This window comes from Monodelphis domestica, chromosome 2 (genome assembly GCF_027887165.1).
Source record: "Monodelphis domestica isolate mMonDom1 chromosome 2, mMonDom1.pri, whole genome shotgun sequence".
Taxonomy (NCBI): domain Eukaryota; kingdom Metazoa; phylum Chordata; class Mammalia; order Didelphimorphia; family Didelphidae; genus Monodelphis; species Monodelphis domestica.
In genome coordinates this window covers 45,621,149-45,648,205 of record NC_077228.1, presented here as the reverse complement: position 1 = coordinate 45,648,205, position 27,057 = coordinate 45,621,149, and the positions used below count along the sequence as shown (strand labels likewise).

The 27,057-nt window shown below is 37.4% G+C and overlaps 1 protein-coding gene across 3 annotated transcripts in view; it reads right to left on the bottom strand.

The window, feature by feature from the left end:
• The window catches only part of MCOLN2 (mucolipin TRP cation channel 2), a 92,000-nt gene that overhangs the window by 18,524 nt on the left and 46,419 nt on the right, over positions 1-27,057 (bottom strand). For all 3 annotated transcript variants that reach the window (XM_056815404.1, XM_056815406.1, XM_056815405.1), the window contains exons 5-9: positions 21,300-21,387; positions 20,436-20,532; positions 17,230-17,329; positions 4,748-4,860; positions 3,390-3,539 (exon numbers count right to left, since the gene is read on the bottom strand). In XM_056815404.1, the coding sequence (XP_056671382.1) occupies positions 3,390-3,539; positions 4,748-4,860; positions 17,230-17,329; positions 20,436-20,532; positions 21,300-21,387 (548 nt within the window). The remainder of the gene's footprint in view (positions 1-3,389; positions 3,540-4,747; positions 4,861-17,229; positions 17,330-20,435; positions 20,533-21,299; positions 21,388-27,057) is intronic.

Below are 27,057 nucleotides of genomic sequence, written 5' to 3'. Positions count from 1 at the left end.
GATTGGCTATGTCAGAATTTTAAAAGAAAGGAGGGAACTTCAAAAATTATTTCAATCATTTTTTCAATCACATCCAATTCTTCATGTCCCCATTTGGGATTTTCTTGGTAAAGATATTGATTCTAGTGACATTTCCTTCTCCAACTTATTTTGCAGATGAAGAAACTGAGGCAAACAAGGTTAAGTGATTTGCCCAGGGTCACATAGCTAGTAAGTGTCTGAGGTCAAATTTGAACTCAGGAAGTTGAGTTTTCCTGACTCCAGGACATCCAGCTAACCTCAAAATTATTAAAGCATATTTAAAATGATCCAACATCCTTATTCCACAGATGAGGAAACAACTCTACAGAATGTTCTTTGGCATTCAGAGTCCTTCATAACCTAAAGCCCCTACCTACCTTTCCAGGCTTCTTATACCTTGTTTTCTGACTCAGTTTCTTTGATCCAGTGACACTGGCCTCCTGCAAGTTCTACAAACAGAACATCTCATCTTTGGGGCTCCAGGCATTTTCTCTGTCTCTTGTGTCTAGCATACTCTCCCTCCTCCATTCTACCAGGTTCTGCCAGTGATCAGATTGCAGAGTAATATATATAATATATTATATATGTATAATATATTATATAATATATTAATATAATAATAATAATAATATAGGTACCATTGGATTGGATAAGTGGGAAAAAATGGCTGATTTTCAAAAAAGTAAATAGAATGAAATCTGCAAAGATCAACAAGGTTAATAAGATTCCTGGCAAAAATCTAGACCATTTAAAAAAGGAATGGGTGATCTAGCACAGCTTCATCAAACACTCCATGAAGCAAATCAAGTCAACAAGTCTTTATTAAGAAGTTGCCATATGCCAGGTACTTCCTGCCCTCCAGTAGTTTATTTGACTATGGGAGAAGAACTGAAAAGCAGTGGAAGGGAAGAGATTCTGTATGCTCTCCTGACAATGCAGTATGGTATTTGGTTTAGGATTCTCATTTTAGGCAAGATGTTGATAATGTGAAGGGCATTTGAAGGAGAGCAAACAGGATGAGATGGGGAAGGGCTTCGAGTTCATGCTATTATTCAGCTCAGCAAACCACCTGGCAAGGAGCCCGGTACACAGTAGATGTTTAATAAATGTTTGTTGACTTGATTGTTGAAGTCAAGTCAATGGGTCAACCTGTCAAAGGTACAGAGGATAATTGTACCTTGGAGGAGGAAAGACATGAGGGAACACTGGTATCTTCACTACCTTCAAGGATTTAAAGGGCTAGCTAGCATATAAAACAGAGATTAGACTTATTCTGCCTGAATGCAGAGGGCAGAACCAGAAATAAGAGATATAAGTTGCAGGGAAGCAAATTTTAAGCTTAGGATCTGGAAACATTTCCTAACAATTTGTCGTCGTTGCTGTTCAGTTGTTTCTTTGTGAATCCAGTTGGGGTTTTCTTGGCAAAGATACTAGAGTGGTTTGTCATTTCTTTCTCTAGTTCATTTCAGATAAGAAAAACTGAGGCCAACAGGATTAAGTGACTTGTTCAGGGTCACATGGCTTGTAAGTGTCTGAGGAAAAATTTGAATGCAAATCTAGGTGCAACACTTTATCCATTGTGCCACCTAGCTTCCCTAATAACTAGAACTGACCAAAAAGTGAAAAGGACTGCCTTGAAAGGTAGTGAGCTCCCCTTCCTTGGAGGGTTGTATACGTTATATGGAGGACTTTCTCAGGTAAAGATTATGCTAGATTGTTGCTGAGATCCTTTCTGAAGTTCTGTCCATCAACGGGAGCAATGACTCATTAGTAATGACCAGTCCCCATGCAGTAAATAATATACCAGGAGCTAGACCGGGCTTTGGTTTTAGTCTGAACACATATTAAATACAAAGGACACTGGAAATAGAAATAACAGCAAGTTAATCCCTGTCTAAGCTTAGAAGAAGCTTCCACACAGAAAACTTCCTATTTGGCAGCTGAGAAACCTTATTTACAAATACTCCATTGGAGAGGTCCCCAGTAAATGTTTGCCCAAGAAAACAGTAAGGCTTTCGTAAAGGTAATTTACCATGAGAGATTATCTTGGGCAACAAGACTGGAAACAAAACCCCATAACAATGAATTTTCTACTTATCCATTTGCCACATCAATCCTATGGCTCAAGTTTTCTGGTGACCACGGTGATCATATCTGTAAATTCTGAGGGAAACAGACCAAAGATCCCCTGATATGCCTGAGATACTTAAGTTCCAACCCACAAAGCTATACCCTCGATAAGATTCAGAGTTTGTGGGACAGAGGGATGTTGTTATATTAAGATAATATAGTAAAGTTTAGTAACTGGACCATAGTGGGTGCTTAATATAGCCGTCCATCCTTCCTTCCTTCCTTTATCTTCTTCCTTCTTCCTTCCCTGCCTCCTTCCTCTCTCCCTTCCTTCCTTTCTCTTCTTCCTTCTTCCTTCCCTGCCTCCTTCCTTTCTCCCTTCCTTCCCATCTCTTCCCCAGGGAAGTTGTTGGGTCTTTAAACCATGAGGTTAAATGAACTCAGCGTGCCAGAGCCAAGAACTTAGAACTCCTATAGCTACAAGATGCAGTAGAGAATCCCCTCTAGAATTCCTCAACAGACTTCACGGCACTGGATTTGGGGGCAGAAATACTAGATTTGAATCCCAGTTCTATTCCTTATTCCCTGTGTGACCATGAGCACATCACTTCATTTCTCTGATCTTATCTCCACCTTATAAAAAGTGGGAGTTGGAGAAGATGGCCTCTGAGTTCTTTTTCAGCTCTAAATCTCTGGATGCCATACAATATGGTAGCAAGAATACAGGATTTGAAGTCAGGAGACCTCTGCCACCTGGTCAACTTGGAGCACAACCTTTAACCTCTAAAGACCTCAATTTCTTCATCTGTTGAATGAGGAAGCTGGACTAAATGACCTCCAAAGTACCATCTGTTTCTAAGGCTACAACCCTCTGAATTTGTGTCCCACCCCAAGCTACATGAATCCCTAGTTATATAAGCTTGGTGACAAAGAACAAAGATTTTGTGGTTAGTTTCTCCCCAGGAAAGTAGACAGATCTTTGGAGAGTCACTCTTTCTGGGGGGAAAAATAGACTTCCTTTTCACCAAAAAGCATTTTTCCCACTTCAGAGTCTACTCAGCAGATGCTGCCAAGTACCCAGTGTAATCAGGAGAATATTATTTTCCACAGTGTGTCGGCCACTTTATTCTACCTTTCTTAAGAAACCAGAGCACAGAAGTGGTTCATTTGTATGTATGTGAAGGGAGATTGAATAAAAGAGAGTATTCCAGAGAAAGCTACAAGGAGTATCAGTTTTCAAGATAAAAGTCCATCCAGAATAATAGCTTCGGCACAGCTCAAAATTCATACATTCTCACCTTTTCTTTGATTTCCATTTTTAATATTGATCCAGTGATGGTCATTAGGTCACTGATGATCACTAAGATGTACCATCCATTGATAAACTCCCAGCGGTCAGCATCATTCACGCGCCTTTTATATTTCTCCAGGAAGAACCTTGTAAATCTCTGTAGCAAACATTTTTAAAGTGTTTCTTACACACAATCCTGTCATCTGGGAAGTAGGAGAGAAACTCTGAATGGTGCTCTAGCCCAGAGGTACCACAGATGGCATTGCAATACTCCCAAGGGAGACCAGATTAGATGAAAATGTAATTGAGAAATATTTAACAAAATAAATAAAAATAGCATTGAACATAGATAATGTTAATAGATGGTTTTCTAAGTGCAGAGGCATGTTCCGGTGGCCCCATTTCTATTTGAGTTGGATTCCATTGTTCCAGCCCAGGAAAACATCTGCCATCAAATTCCCCAACTAGACTCTCAAGTACCCTGAAGGTAGGGACTCTGTCCAATGCATTTCTATCCCCCACAGTATGTAGCACTAAGCATAGGTACCTGATTTCAAGCAATTAATGAATCAAATCAAATGATAGGTGTCCTAGTATATAATAACAGACTCTAGCTCACAGAGACCAGCTGTAATGAAAGAAAGTCATCACAGTCCAGTAAAAAGTATGCTAGATTTAGTTAGGAGACCTGGGATTTAATTTTATCTCTGCCATTTGTGTCCTTGGGCAAGTCTCTTAACTTTCTCATGTGTAAAAGGAATGGGTTGAAATAGATGATTATAGAATCATCCATCTAAAGTGGAAAAGGCAATGTAGTACAACTTCATTATACAAAGATGAGGTCAAGGATTTATCCAGGTTCACATCTGTAGTAAGCAATAGAGGTGAGATTTGAACTCATGCCCTCTGACTCCAAAGCTATTACTCTTTCCCTTCTGAGGTCCCTTCCAGAACTAAATCTATCACTGTATTATAAAGGGAGAACATAGAAGGTTCGATATGTCACAACATAATGGGGATAGTTGACAAAGCAACAACTATGCAGGAAACTAACTCTTCTGTTTGGGACAAAGAAAAGAAGGAGGAGAAAAATATCTTCTATGGCCTTTTCCCATGACTTTATTAATTTAGTTAAAGGTGCACCAATTATCTGAAAGAGCCTCACTCTTCCAAAATCTTTAGTTACTTCCTACACCCCAGACTAATTAAACAGCCTGGTGGGGAGGCAATCACTCTCCTCCAGGGTTTTAATCTAGCTGAGGAACTTCTGAGATAGAAGGATGAGGCAACATCAATATTCCATCCTTTGGACTAACCAAAAGGAAGAAGCCAAAGGGAGGTGAGAATCAAATTGCACATACTTACTTTTTGCAGTCGGAGGGCTAAGACGATGGATCTGGTGCACAGAATAAGGGAAGTAACACAGCTCACAATAACAAACACATCGAACATCAGGATGTATTGGGTATTTTTCTGACCTGGAAAAAGCAAAACCCCAAATTTCGCCTTTAGGCCAATTTTACTAGACATTGATTCTCAATCTGCCTGTTGTTCTCTGGCAAGTTACTCAGAGACTATAAAAGTTATTGGAGATGAAACGGATCCATTTTTACTGCATTTATGACTTGGTTCCATCTGGTAAAAAACATGAGACTATCTGAAGTAGCAGTTAAAGGCCCATGAATGGAGTGAGAAGATCTGGGTTCAAGTCTGCCCTCTTGAGACATACTGTCTGTGTGACTCTGGGCTAATCCTTTAATCTCTCCCCATGCCTCCAAGCACCTGTCCGGGAGCTTTGAAGTCACAGGTGAATTTTTGATCTTCAGCAGGTAAGAGGACATCAATCATAGCTCCAAAACCTGTCCTCACCTTGGCATATTCAATCTACAAACAAATGAAAACATTCCCCCACCCAAGCATGTCTGCATCTTATTTAAATCACATTGGAATCTCTCTTTAACTATTTGCTCTAAAGTAGAATTCAATACATGAGGGTCCATCTTGAATGCCACTCAAGGGAAATTTAATTAATGAAATTCTCATAATTCTCCTAAGGCATGGGCACAGGGCCATAACACATAATAATGCTTTGGACTTAGCAGATGCTTAATCAATGTGGGGCTTTTGGGGGGGATTGAAACAAGTGACAGAATGGGAGTGCTTAAGATTACTGTCTCACTTAGGGGTGCGTAGGTCCAGATGGAAGCTATGGCTCCCACCCAATTACATCTATTTATTAGTGCTCCATAACCATTTCTGGTACTCCATTAGGTTAAACAAATTAACCTCAAAAATAAGGAGATTAGATAGCAAGTCATTGTTACCTGTGCAGTCCTACTATGTATCTCTGTTACTCTTTTTTTTTTTAATCCTTACTTTCTTAGTATCAATTTCAAGACAAAAGACAAGGGCTAGGCAATTGGGCTTAAGTGACTTGCCCAGGGTTTCACAGCCAGGAAGGGTCTGAGGTCAAGACTCTAGGTCTGGCGCTCTATCCACTGTGCTCCCTAATTGCCCCCCTACCTCTCTGTTACTCTTTAGGCAGCCCTCAGTTTCAGTTCTTTGAAGAACACAGAGTTCTGTGACTTCAGTTATATAATAACAGAAGGGAAGAATGCTAAATTTGGTATCAACTAGATCCATGATGAGATGACTCAATGGATAGAGTGCTAGATTTAAGAGTCAGGAAGACCTGAGTTCAAATCCAGCCTCAATCACTAGCTGTGACCCCGAGCACTTAACTTTCTGTTTGTCTTAATCTACTAGAGAAGAAAATGCCAAACCACTCCAGTATATCTGCCCCCAAAATCTCTATGAACAGTATGGTCCATGGGATCATGAAGAGTCAGACATGACTGAACAACAGCCCCATGTTGGAATCTGAGCTGTGGCACTTATTAGCTGTATGAAGTTGGGCAAAGAGCTTCATTTCAGGTCTCCATTTCTTCATCTGCAAAAATAAGGGGATTGGTCCAGATGACCTCTAAGGTTCCTCCCAGCTCTGTACCTAATGGTCTAAGATACTCGAGGTAGAAAATTTTTGGCTAATTCAAAGACCTGTGTGCACTCCTCATGGGCAATTCAGTCAGATTTTCTGCCATTCCATTCCTTGACCCAGCTCACTGTCTATGTTCAATATCTGTCCAAGCTATGTGTACACACGGACAAGCTCTGTAGGTGGTTTGTTCATCACTGTGAGGATAGGTAGTCCAAATCCCAAATACTTCAGTTTGGAGAAGAGGCAGACTGATAACAGGATAGAAACTCCTTCTAAGAAGCAGATCAACAATTCAGTCATAGTAATTTAGAGCCTTGGCATTTTCAGGAGCACCGAGGAGTGAGATGAATTGATCCCGGTCACAAAAGCAATAAGTCAGAGGCAGGACTTGAACCCAAGGTCTAAAATCCAAAGTCTGCCCTCTTTGCACCATACAACAATTTTTTATTTATATTAGTTCTTTCTATGTGTGTGTGTGTTAGTTCTTTATAGTAGTGGTTTGTGAACTTAATTCTAGTGCATTTCCTCTGTTAATTAGTCATTTTCCTATTTATCCTATATATAGCTTTTGTTTCCTGTATATAGTTTATTGTTTCCCCCTTAGAAAGGAGCTCGTCAGGATAAGGACTAAGGGACAAGCTCTGTAGGTGGTTTGTTCATTACTATGAGAATATAGTCTCTAATTCAGAATAAGAAGATATATATTAAGAACATAGAAGAAATCAAGACCGTGATTATAGAGTGCAAGCGTGCTGGTTTTTTGTCTGTCTTTGTATCCCCAACACTTAGCCCAATGCCTGAAACATAGGAGATAATTAAAAAATCACTGGTCATTAATAACGTCTTGTTGACTGAACTTAATTGTTTGTTTGTTTTTTAAGAAATGTGTGTGGGACTATTGGCTTCTTGTATCTTGTGTATTTTCTTTTATACACTTTAAAGTATCACTCTGGGAGGGATCTGTCAGCTTCACCAGACCATCGAAAGAGTCTGTGATACAAAAAAAGATTAAGAACCCCTGTTGCTGGCTAACATTTAAGGTGCCATTTTGAGCTGCCAAATCAAATGCTATTTTGTAGTCAAGCAATAATCACAGCAGGATCTGGTATTTCCTGAACTTCTCGGACAACTGTGTATTGATAAAGATATTGATAAAGGTCAGCTCTGGAATACCACTTGTGAAAATCTGCCTGTTCCCTTCCAGTACCTCCATTGACAGAACCATCCTATGTTTGTAGGTAAATCTCATAAAAAGTTTTACAGAATGGAAACCAGGCTGCTATGAGTCAGTAGTTAATCTCAGAGTCATTTAATTGCTAACAATAATATCTTAAATTTCTTTCTAAGTCACTGGTATTAGATAATGAATCAACCAGCACATTATCATGTGCCAACTGTGTGCCAAGCACTGGATATACGAATACAGGGGAGAAACGAGCCTTACGCCCAAGGAACTTACAATCACCTTGAGAAGTGATACTTGACAGCTTTTTTTATTCAGCCATTTCCTTTGCCTCCAGAAGAATATGGACTAGACTATAGAAAATACAGTTTATAATTCAGAATAAGAAGATACATATTAAGAACATAGAAGAAATCTGATGATAGAGTGCTAGGTCCACCATGCTTGGTCGTTTGTTTTTTTTAATGCAACAAAAAACTCTGTAAATCTTATCCATATTTCATCTATCTCATTTTGCCATTTTCCATTTAAATGCCCTCCGCATGATTTTGCTTATTTGAGGAAGGGGCAGTGTCTCATCAGTCTTTCTTGAAATTGGACTTTCCCTCTCTACAGCTAAGCAGTATGGGGAAAAAGACATCCAGTTTTGGAATGAGGACGATATGACTTTGAATTCTCCTTCAGATTGGGCAAGTCACCTAACCTCTCTCAACCAAATGGGAAGCACTTTGCAAACCTTAAGGCACTAGCCATTATTAGTATTGAGGCAAAATTGACCATAATTTTTCATAATCCTCTATAAGGTTGAATTAATTTGTATTCTAAACCACCATTGCTATTTGCTACCACATCTTACTGTGTGGGAAACAAGGGTTAACTAAGTGAGTTTTGAGGTTCTTCTGTGGTCCTAGTTACGGCAACCGATTTATGATTTTTAAATATCTACAGGAAATTGCTATAATCAATATTAGTTGCTATTCCTCCACTGATTTCCAATTTTTTGATATAAAAAAATTTTTTTGATTGTAGTTGCTCCACAAAGTTAGCGAGGTTGACTATACAGTTAATAAACATTTATTAAGCACCATCTATGTGCCAAGAACTGGAGTAAGCACTGGGGATAGAAAGGCAAAAGATAATCCCTGCTCTCAAGAATCTCACTGTCTAATGGAGAAAACAACATTTAAACAACCATGTACACGGTAAAATATATTCAGGATAATTGGAAATAATAAGCAACAGAAGGAAGGGAAGGCACTAGAATTAAGAAGGATTAAAGAAAGGCTGCTTGTAGACAGTAGGTTGGGAAAGCAAGAGAAAAAGATAGGGGGGGAAAATTCCAGGCATGAAGGACAGACAGTAAGAATGGGAGCTGGAGTGTCTTGTGTGAGGAATATAAGAATAAGAGGAGGTAAGGTAGAAGATGACTGAAAAATTAGGAATGGGGCAGGTTATTAATAGCTTTGAATGCCAGATAGAGAATTTTATATTTGAACCCGGAGGTGACAGGGAGCCACCAGAGTTTATTAAGAAGGGAAATGATGTAGCCAGACCTGTACTTTAAGAACAGCACTCAACTGTTAGACCGAAGTAGAGAGAGAAACTCAAGGCAGGGCAATGAACCAGAAGAGGTAGGAAATGATGAGAGATTGTGTCAGGGTGGTAGCAGTGCCAGAGGAGAGGAAGGGGAATATGTGTGTGGTGTGCAATGCTAAAATTGACATGACTCAGGATATAGGAGGTGTGAGAAAGCGAGGAATTGAGATTGATACCTAGGTTGTAAGCCTGAGTGACTGGGAAAATCGTAGTAGTACCTTTGACAATAATAGGGGATAATAATAAAATAAAAATAAAATATAAAAATAAATAAAATAAAAATAAATAAAATAAAAATAAAATAAAATAATAATAAAACAAAAGACTAAAGTTTGTGGAAAAGATAGTAAGTTCAGTTTTGGACTTAAGGAGTTTAAGATGTCTTTGGGACTTCTAGTCAAGATATCCAATAGTAAACTGGAGAGTGGAAGTCAAAAAAAAGGTTAAGACTAGATAAGCAGATTAAGAGATCATTGAATCCATGGAATCTGATAAGATCACCAACTGGAATAGTAGAGAGGGAAAAGGGTCCAGGATCGAGCCATGTGGGATATCCACAGTTAGAGGGTATGATCTGAAGGAAGACCCAACAAAAGAAAGTGGGAAGGAAAAGTCAGATAAGTAGAAGAAAAACCAGGAAAGTTTAGAATCACAAAACCTTGGGAAAAGAGGGCATCAAGATGATAGTGATTGACAGTGTCAAAGACTGTAGAGAGGTGAAGAAGAATGAGATTTGAGAAAAGGCCATTAGATTTGGCAAATAAGAGCAATTCCAGTTGAATGATAAGGCTGGAAGCCTAATATAGATAGCTGAGAAGAGAATGAAAAGGAGGAGAGGATTCAATAGTAGACAAATCAATGAGTTTTAGCTACAAAATGGAGGAGAAACAGAATGATGACTAATAAAGATAGATCACCATGAGGGTTTTTTGAGGTTGGGGACAAGGGCAACTTTAAACCCTAGGGAAGTAGCCAGTAGTTAAGACTAGAATGAAGATAAGTGATAAAATGGGGGAGGAAACAATTTACTGGAGAAAATGGGATAGAGATGTGGAAGATTTGCCTTGGCTAGGTAAAGGACCATCCTCCTGTGAGACAGAGAGGAAAAAAGTTGTAGAAGGCATTTGGATGATATGAGATAAGGAAAAGAGGAGAAGAGGAAGCTCATAGTGAATGAGTTAAATTTTTCTCAGTTAAACAGTTCAGGTAAAGTTCTCAACTGAGATGGCTGGGAGAGGGAGAGCTATGAAAGTTTTAAAAAGAGATGACAAAAAAAGGATATCGTTTGAAAAAGTCACCATGGCAAGTAGGATAGAGAGTTATAATTAGAGAAGTATAAAAGGATTGCCTTGTAACAATGAGGACCCACTTGAGATCATCTAACATCAACTTGCTTGATTTTCTCCAATTTCAATCAGTAACACTAAAATGCAATGGATAGTGGGAGATATCCCAGCCTAAGATTTGGCTCTGCAACATCAATAGGGCAAAGTGGCAAATAACCCAAGAGGGTAGTATAGAATTGAATTGGTTCACCAAGGAACCAAAATGGGTAAAGGAATAGTGTAGCTACTACAGTACTACTACTACTGTGGAGGTGATAGCCTAAGAAACAACTAAATGGGCCAAGGGATTGGGAGTCACTATGAACATAAAGAAGATGGACTGGGGTGGCAAGCTAGAGGAGAGACAGAACACAAACAGATGCTGATCAGATAAGAGACTTTTAGTTTCTGAATATGGGAAAAATGGGGTATTTTGTAGATGGCAAGATTTAGGATTTGATGATTCCTCTGTGTAGCTGAGGTAGGGTGGAAGAGTAGGTCAAAGCAAATAAAGGAAGTTGGAGTGTCATGAATCATTCCTATCCCATAAAATATGAATTTTATTATTCATAATATTTTTATTGTTCATTATGTCCTGTTTGTCCCAAAAGTTTTAGCAGTTTTAAACTTTAGTAATTATTTAATAGTTCTAAGCTAATAGGTTCCAAGTTGTTGTTTTTTAATAAACCTCTTATCTTTCATCTTAGAATCAATATGGTGTGTGTATCAGTTCTAAGGCAGAAGAGTGGTAAGGGCTAGGCAACTGGGATCATGGGACTTGCTCAGGGCTACAGTTAGGAAGTTTCCAAGGCCAGCTTTGTACCAGTTCCAAGTTATTAAAGGTTAAAACTGCAATAAGACTTTTGGGACATCTCATAAAAGCATGACACTTCTGTGAAGTCTACAAGGCTTTGGCCTCTCATTCCTGACGTTCAAATCATGTTTTTCAGCCTTCTCATCTACGTTAATATTTGCATTTGCATTTAGGCTTCTGTGTCTCAAAGTCGATGATGATTTCATTTGAAAGGTCTTGCCAAGTTTACCATAAAATTTCTCTACCTCTTCTTCAATGAATGCTGGTGAATCTACTGCATTGATTTTCATGGTGTTTTGCAAATACTTATCAAAAGCAATATGAAATAACCAATGTTCCCCTTAAGTTATATTTCTTGTTGCTTTTGGACAGACAAAAAACAAACTTTTACCAGCCTCTATTATCTAATGCTCCAATGATTCCCTGAACAATTCTGCTTAATCTACAAATTCCTTGCTTTCTGGTTTAAGTTATAGTGAGTGAGAATAATATTAATAAGATTTGTTCTTTGGCATTTAGAATGCCAAGTTAAGATCTGTAGATAATCTAAAAAGTATGTGAAATTTCATATCTTTCTCTCCCACTGCTATGCCATCATTGAAGAAGTGGAAGGGCATCATAGGGCACTGAGGGCCATCTTGCATTTACTTTTCTTTCTTCACTTGTTGCCATGACCAAAGAATTCATCTTTCAGAGACTCCCAGAAACACGTCTCTCCATGCTCAGCTGTGTTAGTCTTCAAAAAGCAGACGTTCTTTTGCCATGATTGTTCTCAAAGCCTGTCAAGTGTGACAGAACTTGTTGAGTACACATCATTGGAGTCCAGTTTTTGAGATCTCAGATTTACCAGCACACCATTAGAAGGCACTCAATTAGGACTCTGTAGAAATCAGGCCAGTCTATACTATTCCAGTTCTACTCCCAAGCATTGAATTCAACCAACCAAAATGGACAAAAGACCCACTAGGCAAGGAGCATAGCCCCTTATTTACAATACCATGCCTGATATTTTGTAGCCTTCCCTCCACCCCATTTTCTCCAGTAGATTGCTTCCTCCCCCATTTTCTCACTTATCTTCATTCTCTCCCTGTCTAATGATTACTTCCCTATTATTTAAACATGCCCTTGTCTCCAACCTCAAAAAACCCTCATGGGATCTAACTCTATTAGCCATCATTCTGTTTCTCCTCCACCAAATAGAATTTTCTGTATTTCTCCAAATCTTTCCTCTGATACAGAAGCAAGGTTGGGAATGAATCTCAGAGCCAATGTAGCATTGCCATTTTTATTCAGGTAAAACCTGAATCAAATGAAGATTAAGGTTTATTTTAAAGGAGAAAAGAAATTACAGTCATGTTTGTTCAGGGAAGGAAGAGGGATAGTCTCACATGATCTTCCTTATGGATGAATGAGTGAGGGTAGGAGGGATGCTAGGAACTGATTATATATACTCTTATGCAGGATGGATAGATGGATGTATGGGTAGATAGATGGATGAATAGATGATTGGATAGATAGAAAGACAGACAGACAGATACACAAAAATGTGAGGGCAGGTTCTGTGGCATTATGATGAGGAACAGATGGACCACAGGGGAGGGGAGGATGAATAAAGACAAGGGGGACAAGAACTATAATAAAAAGAAAAGGGGAAAGGAGAGAAATGGGAGAAAGAAGAAAAAGGGGAGAAGAAAAAGGGGAGGGGGGAAATAAAAAGGAAGGGAAGGAAAAAAAGAAGAGAGAAGGAAGGGAAGAGAGAAAAACAAAAGGAAAAATGGAAAGAAAAGAGAAGGTTATATCTTATTTTAAAATATGAATTAGGCAGATTTCAAATTAAAACTTTAAGATTCTGGATGTCTGAGAGATTTGCATATGTGTTGAGTATCCACAAGAGGAAGACCAAGTGAAGGAAGCAATTTACATAATGAGTCTTGGGAAACAAATGAAAAAAAAAAGAGTAGGCAATTTATTTGATGAACCCATCAGATATTTTGATCTTGAGCATCTCAACAAATTTGATCTAAGATCAACAAGAAAAAGAAGGTCTCATATGCATTATATATATATCAGTGATAATAGCACTATTTGCATTAGCAAAGAACTTGATGAAATCTGATGCCAAAGGGATATTTTTGACAGTTATGTAGCACTCCTGACTCTACCTGGGGAATGGCTAGATAAACTATGGTATATAAATGCAATGGAATATGACTTCCATAAGAAATAATTAATGTAAAGAATTCAGAGAAGCATAAGAATTATATGAACTGATGCAAAGCAAAGCAAGCAGAAACAGAAAAATACACACAAGGACCACAACTATTTAAATTGAAAGAATAACAAAAGTTACAATGGTTGTTCTGGGCTCTAAAGAAGAGAAGAGAATGCCCCCCCTGCTCTTTTTCTTGCAATCTATGGGTACGACTACATATAGTGTTGGATGTGACTGGAGCTGAGATCATTTTCCTAAACTGCTTCATTTTTCTCTTTTATTTTTCAGTGAGAGATGGCTCTATGGGAGAAAGGAGTAAGTATAGATATATTTGGAAATGAAGATGATATTTTAAAAAATGAATGCAACTGAGTGGAGTGGATAGAAGCATGAGAAAAGTTTATACAATGACCAACTCAAAAGACTGAAGAGCACTGATCAGTGCAATGACTCACTATGCAGATGGGAAAGGTATAATAGTGATAAAAAGAGAAAGGAAGGAAGGGGGGAGAGAGAGAGAGAGAGAGAGAGAGAGAGAGAGAGAGAGAGAGAGAGAGAGAGAGAGAGAGAGAGAGAGAGAGAGAAAGTGAGAAAGGAAAGAAGGAAGAAAGGAAGGAAGGAAGGAAGGAAGGAAGGAAGGAAGGAAGGAAGGAAGGAAGGAAGGAAGGAAGGAAGGAGGGAAGGAGGGAAGGAAGAAAGAAAGAAAGAAAGAAAGAAAGAAAGAAAGAAAGAAAGAAAGAAAGAAAGAAAGAAAGAAAGAAAGAAAGAAAGAAAGAAAGAAAGAAAGAAAGAAAGAAAGAAAGAAAGAAAGAAAGAAAGAAAGAAAGAAAGAAAGAAAGAAAGAGAGAGAAAGAGAGAGAGAAAGAAAGAGAGAGAAAGAAAGAGAGAGAGAGAAAGAAAGAGAGAGAGAGAGAGAGAGAGAGAAAAGCATCAGTGAAGCATTTTTAAATGCAAAGAAGAGAAGGAAATTGAGAGGGAGATACATTCAAGCCTAGGAGCTTTGGAAGTGATGTTGAATTTATTATTTACAGATTTTTTTATAAAGGCAAACTGTACATGGAAGGTTTGAAATTTCATATATATGAAAATGAAAGAAGGGAAGAGAAAATGTCTATAGCCTAAAATTGGAACTGGATTAAGTTAGAAAACATGAATGGCCTCAGAATGAGGATGATAGTGTGGTACAATGAAAAGAGTGATGACTTTGGAAGTCAGAGGACCTGGGTCCAATTCTTGCCTTTGCAACTGTAAGATCTAGGGCAAGTCATTTAACTTTTTCAAATTTTCCTGGACCTCATCTTGCTTTTTTGTAAAATGAAGGGTTAGACTACATGGGCTCTGGGATATCAAATGAATCAGATATGTCATATATCCTACTTCTGATCCAGACTGGCTACAAGACCCTGGATAAGTCAATATTGCCCTCAGAAACTTGTCTATATCTGTAAACTACAGAGCAAGTGAGGTGATTTACACTGTTAAAGGGAACTTCTTCATGATCAGTTTCTTACACTAATGAAATCAAATATCCAATTCAAACTCAATCAATCCATAAATGCTGATTGAGTACCTAGTATGTGCCAATCCCAATTAGACAGGAGAAATACAGGAATGATATTTGGAATGAAGAAGGCAAGGATCCTAGGATAATAGATTAGCAACTGGAAAGAATCTTAGTGATCAACTACAACCCCTGCATTTTACAAATAAGGAAACACTATAAGGATAGAGAATTCAAGTGGAAACAAGTCACAGAAAAAAGTTGGTAAAAAAAAGAGGAAGTATGTGGCAGATAGAAACCATGAATTAATATTTTTAAGGAAATGAATTTTGCTTTAAATAACATCAGACCTATGTTTAACACATAAGCATACTGAACTCAGAATCAGAAGAGTTTCCTAGTTAAAACATAAATGTCCTCTACAACACCCCATAGCCATGGGGTATAATAGATACAGTGCTGGAGAAGGGATTCAGAAAGAGCTGAGTTCAAATCTTACCAGAGACATTAATTGAATGACTTTAGGCTAGTTATTTAACTTCTATTTGTCTCAGTTTCCTTATCTGTAAAATGGGACAAATAATAGTACCAACCACCTAGGGTTATCGTGAGGATCAAGTGAGAGAATAAATGTAATCTGCAAACCATAAAGTACTTTATAAATGCTAACCATTATTTTTGTTGTTATTAATATTTTTCTAAGCCCCCTGGCCAGAGTTAAGCCTACCTGCCCTCCTGCCTTCTATCCTTCCTTCCTTTCTTTGTTGTGTCTATATGAGTATGAGTGTGAGTGTGAGTGTGAGTGTGTGTGTGTGTGTGTGTGTGTGTGAGTGTGTGTGTGTGAATGCACATACCCAGGCACAAGCACAGGCACATCTTTAAATCAGTTTATGGAATTCCACAGAAATTTAAGTTTGTGAAGTCCAGGAAAGAACTCAATAATTACTTACAACTCAGAAGCAACAGACATGTCCCAAATCAAAGGGAATGCATTGAAAAAAGCAATAAGACACTTATGAGAGTAGAAGGAGGAATGTTCCGGACATCTTGCTAATGCACTCTTAGTTTAGCTAAAAAGCCTAATCAGAGAATTACTTGAAGTAGCAGAAGGCGCCGTCTGGCAGAGCACCAGAGGAAAACTCAGTTCAACAGCATGGACATGCTAAAAGATTAGTCACGTTGAAGTCCATTAGAAGAAAGAAAATGGCAAAGGATATGGAAGAATCCAGTCCCTTGAATCATATAATCAAAAAGTGTGCGTCACATACAGTCCACTTCAATTTTCCCCTTTGGGGTATTTATGTTCTCCCTCTCCCAGAGTGATTAATGACTCAGAAGAATAATTTCGGAAAAGGAGCTTTTGATGTAAAAGAATGATCTTGGGAAAGAAGGATAGACAGGAAATCAGGAGAGAAGTGAGTGTGAATTCCACCCCCACCCCTCCGAATGCTTCCAAGTGGGTCACCAGAGGTCGGTTAAGCAAATTAGCTTTTGCTACAAGTTCTATGAATGCTATGATCATTAGTTATCACAGACAGGCAGGATCAGAGCTAGAAGGAGCCCTAGAGGTGACCTCGTCCAATTCTCTCATTTTGAAGAAATGGAAAGGTCAAACGATTTGCTCAAGGTTGTATTTGTTCAGTCGTGTCTGACTTTTTGTGACCCCATTTGGGGTGTTCTTGGCAAAAAAGATACTGGAGTGATTTGGTATTTCTTTCTCCAGCTTATTTACAGAGGAGGAAACTGAGGCAAACTGGGTGAAGTCATTTTGCCCAGAGTCACATAGGTAGCAAGTATGTGAAGTTGGATTTAAACTCAGGTCTTCCTATTCTATCCACTGATCCAACTAGGAGCTCTAAGAGCTTACAAGTATCACATTTTCTGGGATTCTCAGTTTACTCTTCCATAAAATAGGGATAACGCCACCCCCCCCCCCCCGGTAATTGACTCAAAAGTATTGTCAGGTGGACTAAACAAAAAAGGTACATTAACTGTTTTGCAAACCTTCAGGCTCTTTAAAAATATCAGCTATTAATAAAACTGAAACTGGATTTTCTGAGTAAATCTCTTCTCTCCTCTACCTAGTAATACATACACACATTCTTGCAAAGGAAATACTTTGCAAACCTTTAAAGTACTCCAAAAAGTTACTACTACTACTATTATTATTATGAAAGTCATCCATGATTCAAAGTAGAAATATGCCTGCCACACTTACTTGACCCCGATACATGCAAGCCTTTGCACTCCTGAATGTTGGCCTCGGTATCAAAATAGATTTTTATTCTACCACTGTGGGCTTTATTGTCAAAGGTAATCTGTAGAGACAAAAATATGGAAAGAATGACTTGGAGCAATGATGCTACCTATATAAAGGGGGTGAGTCTCTTCCTGTAACGCCCTCCCCAAATCACTTGAAGACCATTATTCTTTGATTATACATTTATAGAGAGCAAAAGTTTCTTTCTCTGCATTTTTTAGCAGCCTTTCTTAGATCCGTTAAATAATTAAAGTCCAAATAAATGCAATTCAGACAAGTTTGTCACTGCCCAGACCCTGTGATCCCTAGGGCAGGAGTTCTAACCAAACAGTCCAAGAACTAATTTTTAAAAATATTTTGATGGCTGTATTTCAGTAGAATTAGCTTCCCTTGTGATCGTCTATGTTTTATTTTATACATTTTAAAACGCTATTCGGAGACGGGGTCCAATAGGTTCACCAGGCTGCTGTCTGCAAGATGCATGAACCACCCAAAGGCTAAATCCCTTTTGGGGTTTTAGAAGGGCGAAGAGAAGGGAGTCAATATGAGCAAAGGTCAGGGCTGGAATGCACAAGTGTTGAAAGGCTACCATCTTTGCTCCACTCTCTTCAAAACCAGATTCCAATACCAAAGCCACTGGGTGAGGCTACACAAAGTATTAGTTGGGCTGACCTTCTTCATTTGTGCAATGTTTTATTTTCTCATTTAGTCTTTCTTCCTTCACCCTTGCTCCAAAGATTGCAAATGAAGCTCTGAAAACTTCATGGAACCCAAGGATAGCCAAGACTGCTTTCATGCTACCTTCAAGAATTTTAAATTGTGAGGCAGCTGGGTAGCGCAGTGGATTGAGAGCCAGGTCTAGAGAGGGGAGGTCCTAGGTTCAAATCTAGCCTCAGGCACTTCCCAGCTGTGTGACCCTGGGCAAGTCACTTAACCCTCATTGCCTAGCTGTTGCCACTCTTCTGCCTTGGGGCCAATACACAGTATTGATTCCAAGATGGAAGGTAAGGGTTTAAAAGAAAAAAAATTTTTTTTAATTGTGTCACAACATTCCTCCCAAATTCTCAAAATTTAATACTACATCACTTTTTTTTTTTTAATAGAACTTACCTTCTATCTTAGAATCATGCTCAGTAGCAGCTACAAGGCAGAAGAGCAGTAAGGGCTATGGGAGTTAAGTGACTTACCTAGGGTCATACAGCTAGGAAGTATCTGAGGCCACATTTGAACCCAGGACCTCTCACCTCCAGGCCTACCTCTCTAGCTACCAAGCTACCTATCTGGCCCCTAAATCACTTTTAATTGGAAAGAATAAAAAAAAAAACAACAGTGGTAGATTGTGACACTTTGGAAAAGGTGATAGAAAAGCTTTTTTTTTTTTAAATCAAATAAATGATAGTGAAATCATGAATATTGACTATATTTTATCACAAACCCATGACAAATATTCACAGAACTGAAAACAGACATCGCATATTCCCAGCCAAAGAAAAGCTACTTTCCTAAATATGCATTCAGCCTGCTCCCTTTTTCTTAAACCCATCTCTGCTGAAAATTGCATTTCTGAGTTCATTTTGGGTCTGGAGATTGAAAAACTCCTGAAGGGCAGTGCCTATAGCCATTTTCTTCTTGTAATTATTCCTACCAAGCACAATACCTTGTATATAGTAGGAAATTAATAGATGTTTATTGGGTTGGAGATTGAATATATGCTGCAATAATTATCAGCAAGCCCAAACTTAGTAAGGAAAAGCCAAGACTCAAATGTATTGCCTCTGGATTTATTTTGGCACCCCCAAGTATATGCCTTAATTTAGAAGCTCCATCTAGAGCTGAATCACCATTTCATTCAATTCTACTGATCTCTAAGGCTTGATTTCTTTTCTGCTTATTGCCCTTCCCATTTCCCCTATCCCCAAAAGTTATTCTACAACATGTAGATATCAAAGTGGGGATTGAGGTCGGCATAAAACAATCACCGACATCATCTAGACGTTCCTCGGCACATTTTATATTGTTAAATGAATGATAATATAACTAGGCTTTTTAAAAAATAAAATCAGCTGCTTCTAAAACAAAAGAAATAGGAGTTTAAATTTAAGGGGAAAAAAAACTTCTTTTGATGCCTGCACTGAAAATGTATGCCCTCTAAGGTTGGAAGCAAAAGGAACCAAATTAAAGAAATATTCCCTAAGAAAAATACCACTGATTGTTTTATTAAAATGGATATCTTGATTAGGTTAAGCTCCCCAAATGGACCACCTCGCATAGTGATTTTGATCCAAATTCATAATTTGTTAGTACAAAGAACTTCCAGCAAAGAAACTCTCTCTACTGATACAAATGGGTGACATGTTTGGAACTTGTCATTTTAGAGTTATCTGGGAATCAGAAATATTAAATAATTAAAATAAAATAATAATTAATTCACTTGCCCAGTCTCACAGAGCCAGTGTATGTTGAAAGTCAAATCAAGGTGTTCCTGACTCCAAAGCTGGCCCTCTAGTCACTACATCATACTGCCCTTCCTTGTGCTGTGTAATTGATTGAAAGACATTGGAGGAATGCTGGGAAAAATTTCTGATCTCAAGGATTTTCATTACTGTTGAATTCGACAATCGCTTGTTGAATACCTACTATGTGCAAGCAGCTGGGAAACACAGACGCCGCCGCTGAAAACTCTTTAGCTTCTTCATTCTCCCTTTAATCATTTTCATGTTTGAGACAATGTAAAAGGTCATGTTTGCTTTTGAGCAAAGAAAATTATATTTAATGACAAAGCACTGTCTCCTATAATAACAGGTGCCATTTATATTGTGCTCCAAAATTTGTGAAGTGCTTTACAAATATCTCATTTTATCCTTACAACAACCCTGTAGATTAGGTGCTTTTATTATCACTTTTTAGATGAGGAAACTGGAGCTGAAGAAAAGTTAAGGGACTTTCCCAAAGTTAGATTTCTATCTTCCTGACTTCAAACCCAGAATTGAATTTATTATGCCAGCTAGATGCCTACTGGCCACTATTACTCTTTTAAGTTTTAGTGTGTGTATGTCCTAGAGACTAATGTAATTTTTTTTTTCAGATTTAGTCGTATAAAGAGCTGAAGACTACAGTAAAAACTGCCTTAGAAACCTACGAGGGCAAATGGAAAACACACTTACAATGTTATGAAAGACATAACAGTCTGGTAGCTCCCGGGCATGGATTGTCTGTAGGTCAATGCCTTTGAGGTTAAAGGAGATTTCAACTTGTAAAAGCCTGAAGAGAAAACATCATTGATTTGAAATCAGAGGAGAAAAAGAAGTCGCTCAACTGTTCACACCCTTTGACCAAGTCAGGATCCCATTGCCAGAATTATAACCCAAAGAGGTCAAAAATAGAAACGGTTCATCTAGGATAAAAGACTCAAATCAATACTTTTTGGGGAAACAAAAATGAGTGCCCATTGATTGGAGAGTGGCTGCGAACCAGCTGCGGCCAACAAATATGATGGAATGTTATTCTGTCATAAGAAATTAAAAAATGGGAAATTCTAACATACGAGGCAAGTCGAATACTATTGGATACATGATAAGAAAAGCCGAACCAAGAGAACAATTTTGTCCAATGACCGCAATGACGTAAATGAAAATAGCTCTAAAAGACAACTCAACTTAGATTGCAGTCGCCAATGGAGAAAAGAGAAGTGAGACGAATTCTTTTAGTAGAGAAATGGAAGTCCAAGGATGCTCTACACTGCACATACAATCAAACACAACCATTGGGTGGGGTTGACTTTTAACCATTTTTTTTTTGTTACAAAAAAGGGCTCATTCAATGGGGGCATGGCTAGGAATGAAGAAATGATCGATGAGGAAATATATATATGTATACACACACATATACCCATATACCTACATATATAATCAATATTATATATTCATATATAATCAGTAAAACTTTTTCCTAAGGCATTAAGTATTCAAGAATCCATCAACATAATCCTTTTGTTAACTGCAAAAAATAAGTATTTTAAGGGTGCTTACCGATAAAATTCTAGACTAAAAAATGAGGAATTCATCCAATGTCCTGAATTCTCACTATTGAGGACTTGTGGGTCTAAGTGGATACAATCTGAAACAACAAAAGAACAAAATATGTCATTAAGCAAAGAAAGAAAAAGACTTGGCAACAACCAATGCTATTTGTTGTATGTTGCTCTGGTTTTTATTAAATGAAAATACTGGCAATGCATTTTAAACAAAAGATGGGGAAATGTCCATTTGGCCCCTTAAGAGCTGAGCAAATATGGATTGTGAGTGTATCAATTTAGTAGATTTTTATCTTTTAAAATCTTTCTATTTTTTTATGTTTTGAATTATCTTTACTGCTCCTTTTATACCTTTAAAGTTTCTAGGAGGCAATGTGCTAGTATGTTTTAGCAAGAAAATCTGAATTTGACATCAGAGGCTCTGACACCTACTACACCTATGTGACCTTGGATCAGTCATTTTATTGGGGAAGGGGGGCTCCATTTCCTCATCTGGTAAATACAAAGAAGACCTCTAGGTTCTCTTATGGCCTGGGTTCAAACCTGAGATTTACATCCTATATGATATTAGGCAAAATCACTTTGCCTTTTTGGGTTTCAGTTTCCCATCTGAAGCCATTTATAGTTCTAGATCTATAATCCTATTTTGATTGTAAAGCCAATATCCAAAGTCCTGATCTATGTTTTCTCTCACTACATTATCCATTCCTAAGGATGACAAAATGTATAATCATGAAAAAGCACTGGGCTTGGAATCAGGAAGCCCCGAGTTCAAGTCTGAGCCTCAGACATTTACTAACTCTGGGACCTTGGGCAAGTCACTTATCCTCCGTTTGCCTCAGTTACCTCAACTGTAGGAGGATGATGAGGCTAATAGCAATTGCCTCAAACAGCTGTGAGGATCAAAGGAGATAATATTTATAAAATACTTAGCACAGTATTTGGCACTATAAAATGTCTATTCCCTCCTTGAGGGCAGAGACTATATCAATTTTTTCTTTGGGTCCAGTGTGTGATACATAATAGATGTATTTAATAGATGCTTATTGATTAATAGATATAATAGATGCTTATTGATTAATAGATTTAATAGATGCTTATTGATTAATAATGGCATATTCATATAATTATATTACATATGTTATCATACACAATTATATTACATACTAAAAGTATATTGTCATGCACAATTATATCATGAGGTATATTATATAATTATATTATTATACAGATTAAACATAATATACCATGCACAATTATATTATTAAATATAATCATTATATTACCATACACAATGATGTTATATATAATTACATTATTATACATAACAATTATATTGGCATATAATTATATTAACACACAATTATGATATTAATTATATAATTATAAATAATTATCATACACAATAATGACAAATAATTATATTATCACTGTTATATTATTACACGTGATTATCATACCCAATAATATCTAGTTGTCATTATACATAATTATATCATTGTGATTATATTATTACACAATTATGATACATATACTATATCATGCACAATTATATTATTATACATGATGAATTATAGTATTATACAATGATTATAGAATTGCATGTTATATTAGAATATAATAATTATACTATAGATACATACGAGAATTGTCTTATCCATAACAATCATATTGCATATAATTATATTACATATTTTACGTGTGCATGATATTTTTGCAAAATAATTATTATAATAATTAATTTAATAAAGGTTTACAGGGTGACCCTGTGAGACAGTACAATCAGTACTCTACTCATCTTACAGATGAGGAAACTGAAGCTTGAAAGATTAAGTACGTTCAATACAGCTAATAGGCATGGAAGCAAGGATTCCTACCCATAGCTCCCTTCTCTCTCCAAGTTCAAGACCTCTTTATCTCTTTATGGATACTGACTGTACCTGCCCATACCTATGGGTTGAGGTGAGCAGATGATGCCCTCAGGAGACAAATGGGGCCTTCCTGAGACAGAGAGGACAGATTACCCCTTTGGGGGGAGGTAAGGAAAGAAAAGGGTCAAAACCCTTCATACTACCCCAAGAACGAAGGGGGAAAGAAGGGCAAAAGGGCAAAAGCTGTAATAAACAGAAATTGATTTAATAATGTTGGCCAGTTTTTTGATTTAGGAATTCAAACATTTAACATTATGTAGTCAGCCATCCAGAGAGGGTTTTTATTAAGTACATCCTATCTGCCAGGGATTGGGCTAAGCACAGAAGATACAACTATAAGCAGAGAACTTGGATTTCCAGTAAAGCTGGTCAGAAACCAGACAGAGATACCAACCACGCTTCCAAAGATAACTAGCTGAACCCCCCTATGTCGATCTCATCTATGATTTATTGTTTTAGAAATTCTGGAACACTGAGAGGCTAAAGATTTATACGGATGTGGACAGCCATCCAATCATATATTATAATATAGAAATATAGAATTATTATCTACAGCAATCATATTACATTGTGGTATGTATTGTGCATATGTATAGTTGTCATACATATTATGAAATAATATTATTATTGTAATAATTAATTCTAATAAAGGTACAGGGTGAACCCTGTGAAGTGGACAGTACAATCAGTATTCTACTTATTTTGTAGATGAGGAAACTGATGATTCCAAGATTAAGTGCCTTCTTTGTCCACAGTTATACAGCTAATATACATGGAAGTGAGGACAGTAGACAGAACACTGGATCTGGAGTTGGGGAGACCCGTGTTCAAATCTAGCCTGAGATCCATCATAGCTAGGTGACCCTGGACAAGTCACTTTAGTCCCAATTGCCTAACTCTTGCCAGTCTTCTATCTTAGAAATGATAGTTTCTGATCAAGGACACTTGTAATACCCAGTGGAATTGCACATGGGCTACAGGAATGGTGGGGATAGGGGAGGGAGGGATAGAATACGATTCCTGTAACCAAGGAATAATGTTCTAAATTGACTAAATAAAATTTAAAAAATAATAAAAGATGATAGAACATAAGGGTTTTTTAAAGTTTATTGGATAATCAATTTAGATTTAGATGGGTGATTAGACATCATCTACCTCAATATCCTCACTTTACAGATGTGTAAAAATTTAATTATAATCTCTAATAATAAAAATATTTTATTTTATGATTCTAAATCAATACAGATGAGAAGGCTCAGACCCAGACAGCTTATAAGTAGCAAAGCCAATTCCAACCCAGGTCCTCTGATTCCAAATTCTGATACCTCACTTCCCAAGCTCACATGGTCCAGATGGAGCAGAAGCAAGATTTGAATCTAGGTCTTCCTGCCTCCAAAGCTGATTCTCTCCACTATGCCATGTTGACTCTTATGAACGTTTCTGCCATTTCTTTGTTACACATAAATAATTTGAGTAACTTAAAGTGGCCATTAGGTGGCACAGTGATTAGAGCACTAGATTAGATTTGGAATTGGGAAGATTCATCTTCCAGACTTACTGGCTTTGTGATCCAAGGCAAGTCACTTAACTTTGTTGATTGACTTCAGTTTCCTTATCTGTAAAAGGGGCTGGAAAAGGAAATGGCAAACTTTCTTTGCAGAGTAAACCCCAAATAGGATTAAGAAGAGTGGGACACCACTGAAGCAACTCAACAACAAAGTTCAGGTAAATACAAGCATGTATATGTATAAATACACAAAGCTTTAGGAGATACTATAGGATAGATAACAACCATTTCATCTAATTATTCTCAGTTCTAGGACAATGCTTCCTTCTTTGCAAAACTCCTGGTAATAGGATTTATGCAATAAATTATATAGTATTATTGATGGTAATTGAAATATTTTTTAAATATATTTCTTTTTACTCTTATTTTCCTTTAAAAATCAATTTTGTTCATTCTTGATTTTGAATTCTTATGACTGACTAGTTGCTCTGTCCATTCTCTTTTGGACAAAAAATTATTTTGTCATTTTAAAATAAAAAACCCTTCCCTTCTCTCTTAGAATCAATACTATGTATTTATCCAAATTTGAGAATTTTAATATATTAACATTTTGTAGTTAGTCAGCCAATAAGGATTTATTAAGTACATCCAATGTGCCAGGCATTGGGCTAAAAAGCACAGAAGATACAAATATAAGCAGAGAACTTCTAGTGAAGCTGGTCATAATACCACTTCTGATCAGAAACCAAACAGAGACACCATATTGCCAGAGACAACTAGTTAGACCGCCATATATTCACCTCACCTTCTTGAATGTTGATTTCATGGCAAAGGAGCAGTAAGGGATGGCAATGGGGGTTAAGTGACTTGCCCAAGGTCACATAACTAGGAAGTGTCTGAGGTCACATTTGAACACAGAACCATCCATCTGTAGGCCTGGCTTTCAAGTCATTGAGCCACCTAGCTGCCCCCCTCCACTATCATTCTTTTTTTTTCCCCTTCATGATAAAGGGGATATATTTCTTTTTTATTATTTTATTTTTATTTATTTATTTATATTTTTTGGTCAATTTAGAACATTATTCCTTGGTTATAATAATCATATTCTTTCCCTCCCTTCCCATAGCCAACACGCAATTTCACTGGGTACTACATGTGTCCTTGATGCGAACCTATTTCCATGTTGTTGGTATTTGCACTAGGATATTCATTTAGAGTCTATATCCCAGCCATGTCCCTTCAACCCATGTAATCAAGCAGTTGTTTTTCTTCTGTGTTTCTACTCCCACAGTTTTTCCTCTGGATGTGGATAGTGTTCTTTCTTATAGATCCCTCCAAGTTGCTCAGGATCATTGCATTGCTGCTAATAGAGAAGTCCATTACAATCGCTTGTGCCACAGTGTATCAGTCTCTGTGTACAATGTTCTCCTGGTTCTGCTCCTTTCACTCTGCATCACTTCCTGGAGGTCGTTCCAGTCTCCATGGAATTCCTCCACTTTATTATTCCTTTGAGCACAATAGTATTCCATCACCAACATACACCACAATTTGCTCAGCTATTCCCCAATTGATGGGCATCCCCTCATTTCCAATTTTTTGCCACCACAAAGAGCGCAGCTATGAATATTTTTGAATGTGTCTTTTTCCTTATTATCTCTTTGGGATACAAACCCAGCAGTGCTATGGCTGAATCAAAGGACAGACAGCCTTTTGGCACCCTTTGGGCATAGTTCCAAATTGCCCTCCAGAATGGTTGGATCAATTCACAGCTCCACCAGCAATGAATTAATGTCCCAACTTTGCCACATCCCCTCCAGCATTCATTACTTTCCTTTGCTGTCATGTTAGCTGATCTGCTAGGTGTGAGGTGGTACCTCAGAGTTGTTTTAATTTGCATCTCTCTAATTATAAGAGATTTTGAACACTTTTTTATGTGCTTATTAATTGCTTTGATTTCTTTAACTGAAAATTGCCTTTTCATGTCCGTTGCCCATTTTTCAATTGGAGAATGGCTTGATTTTGTACAATTGATTTAGCTCTTTATAAATTTGAGTAATTAGACCTTTGTCAGAGGTTTTTGTTGTGAAGATTATTTCCCAATTTGTTGCTTCCCTTCTAATTTTGGTTGCATTGGTTTTGTTTGTACAAAAACTTTTTAATCTGATGTAATCAAAATTATTTATTTTACATTTTGTGATTTTTTTCCTAGCTCTTGTTTGGTTTTAAAATCTTTCCTTTCCCAAAGATCTGACATGTATACTATTCTGTATTCAACTAATTTGCTTATAGTTTCCTTCTTTATATTCAAGTCATTC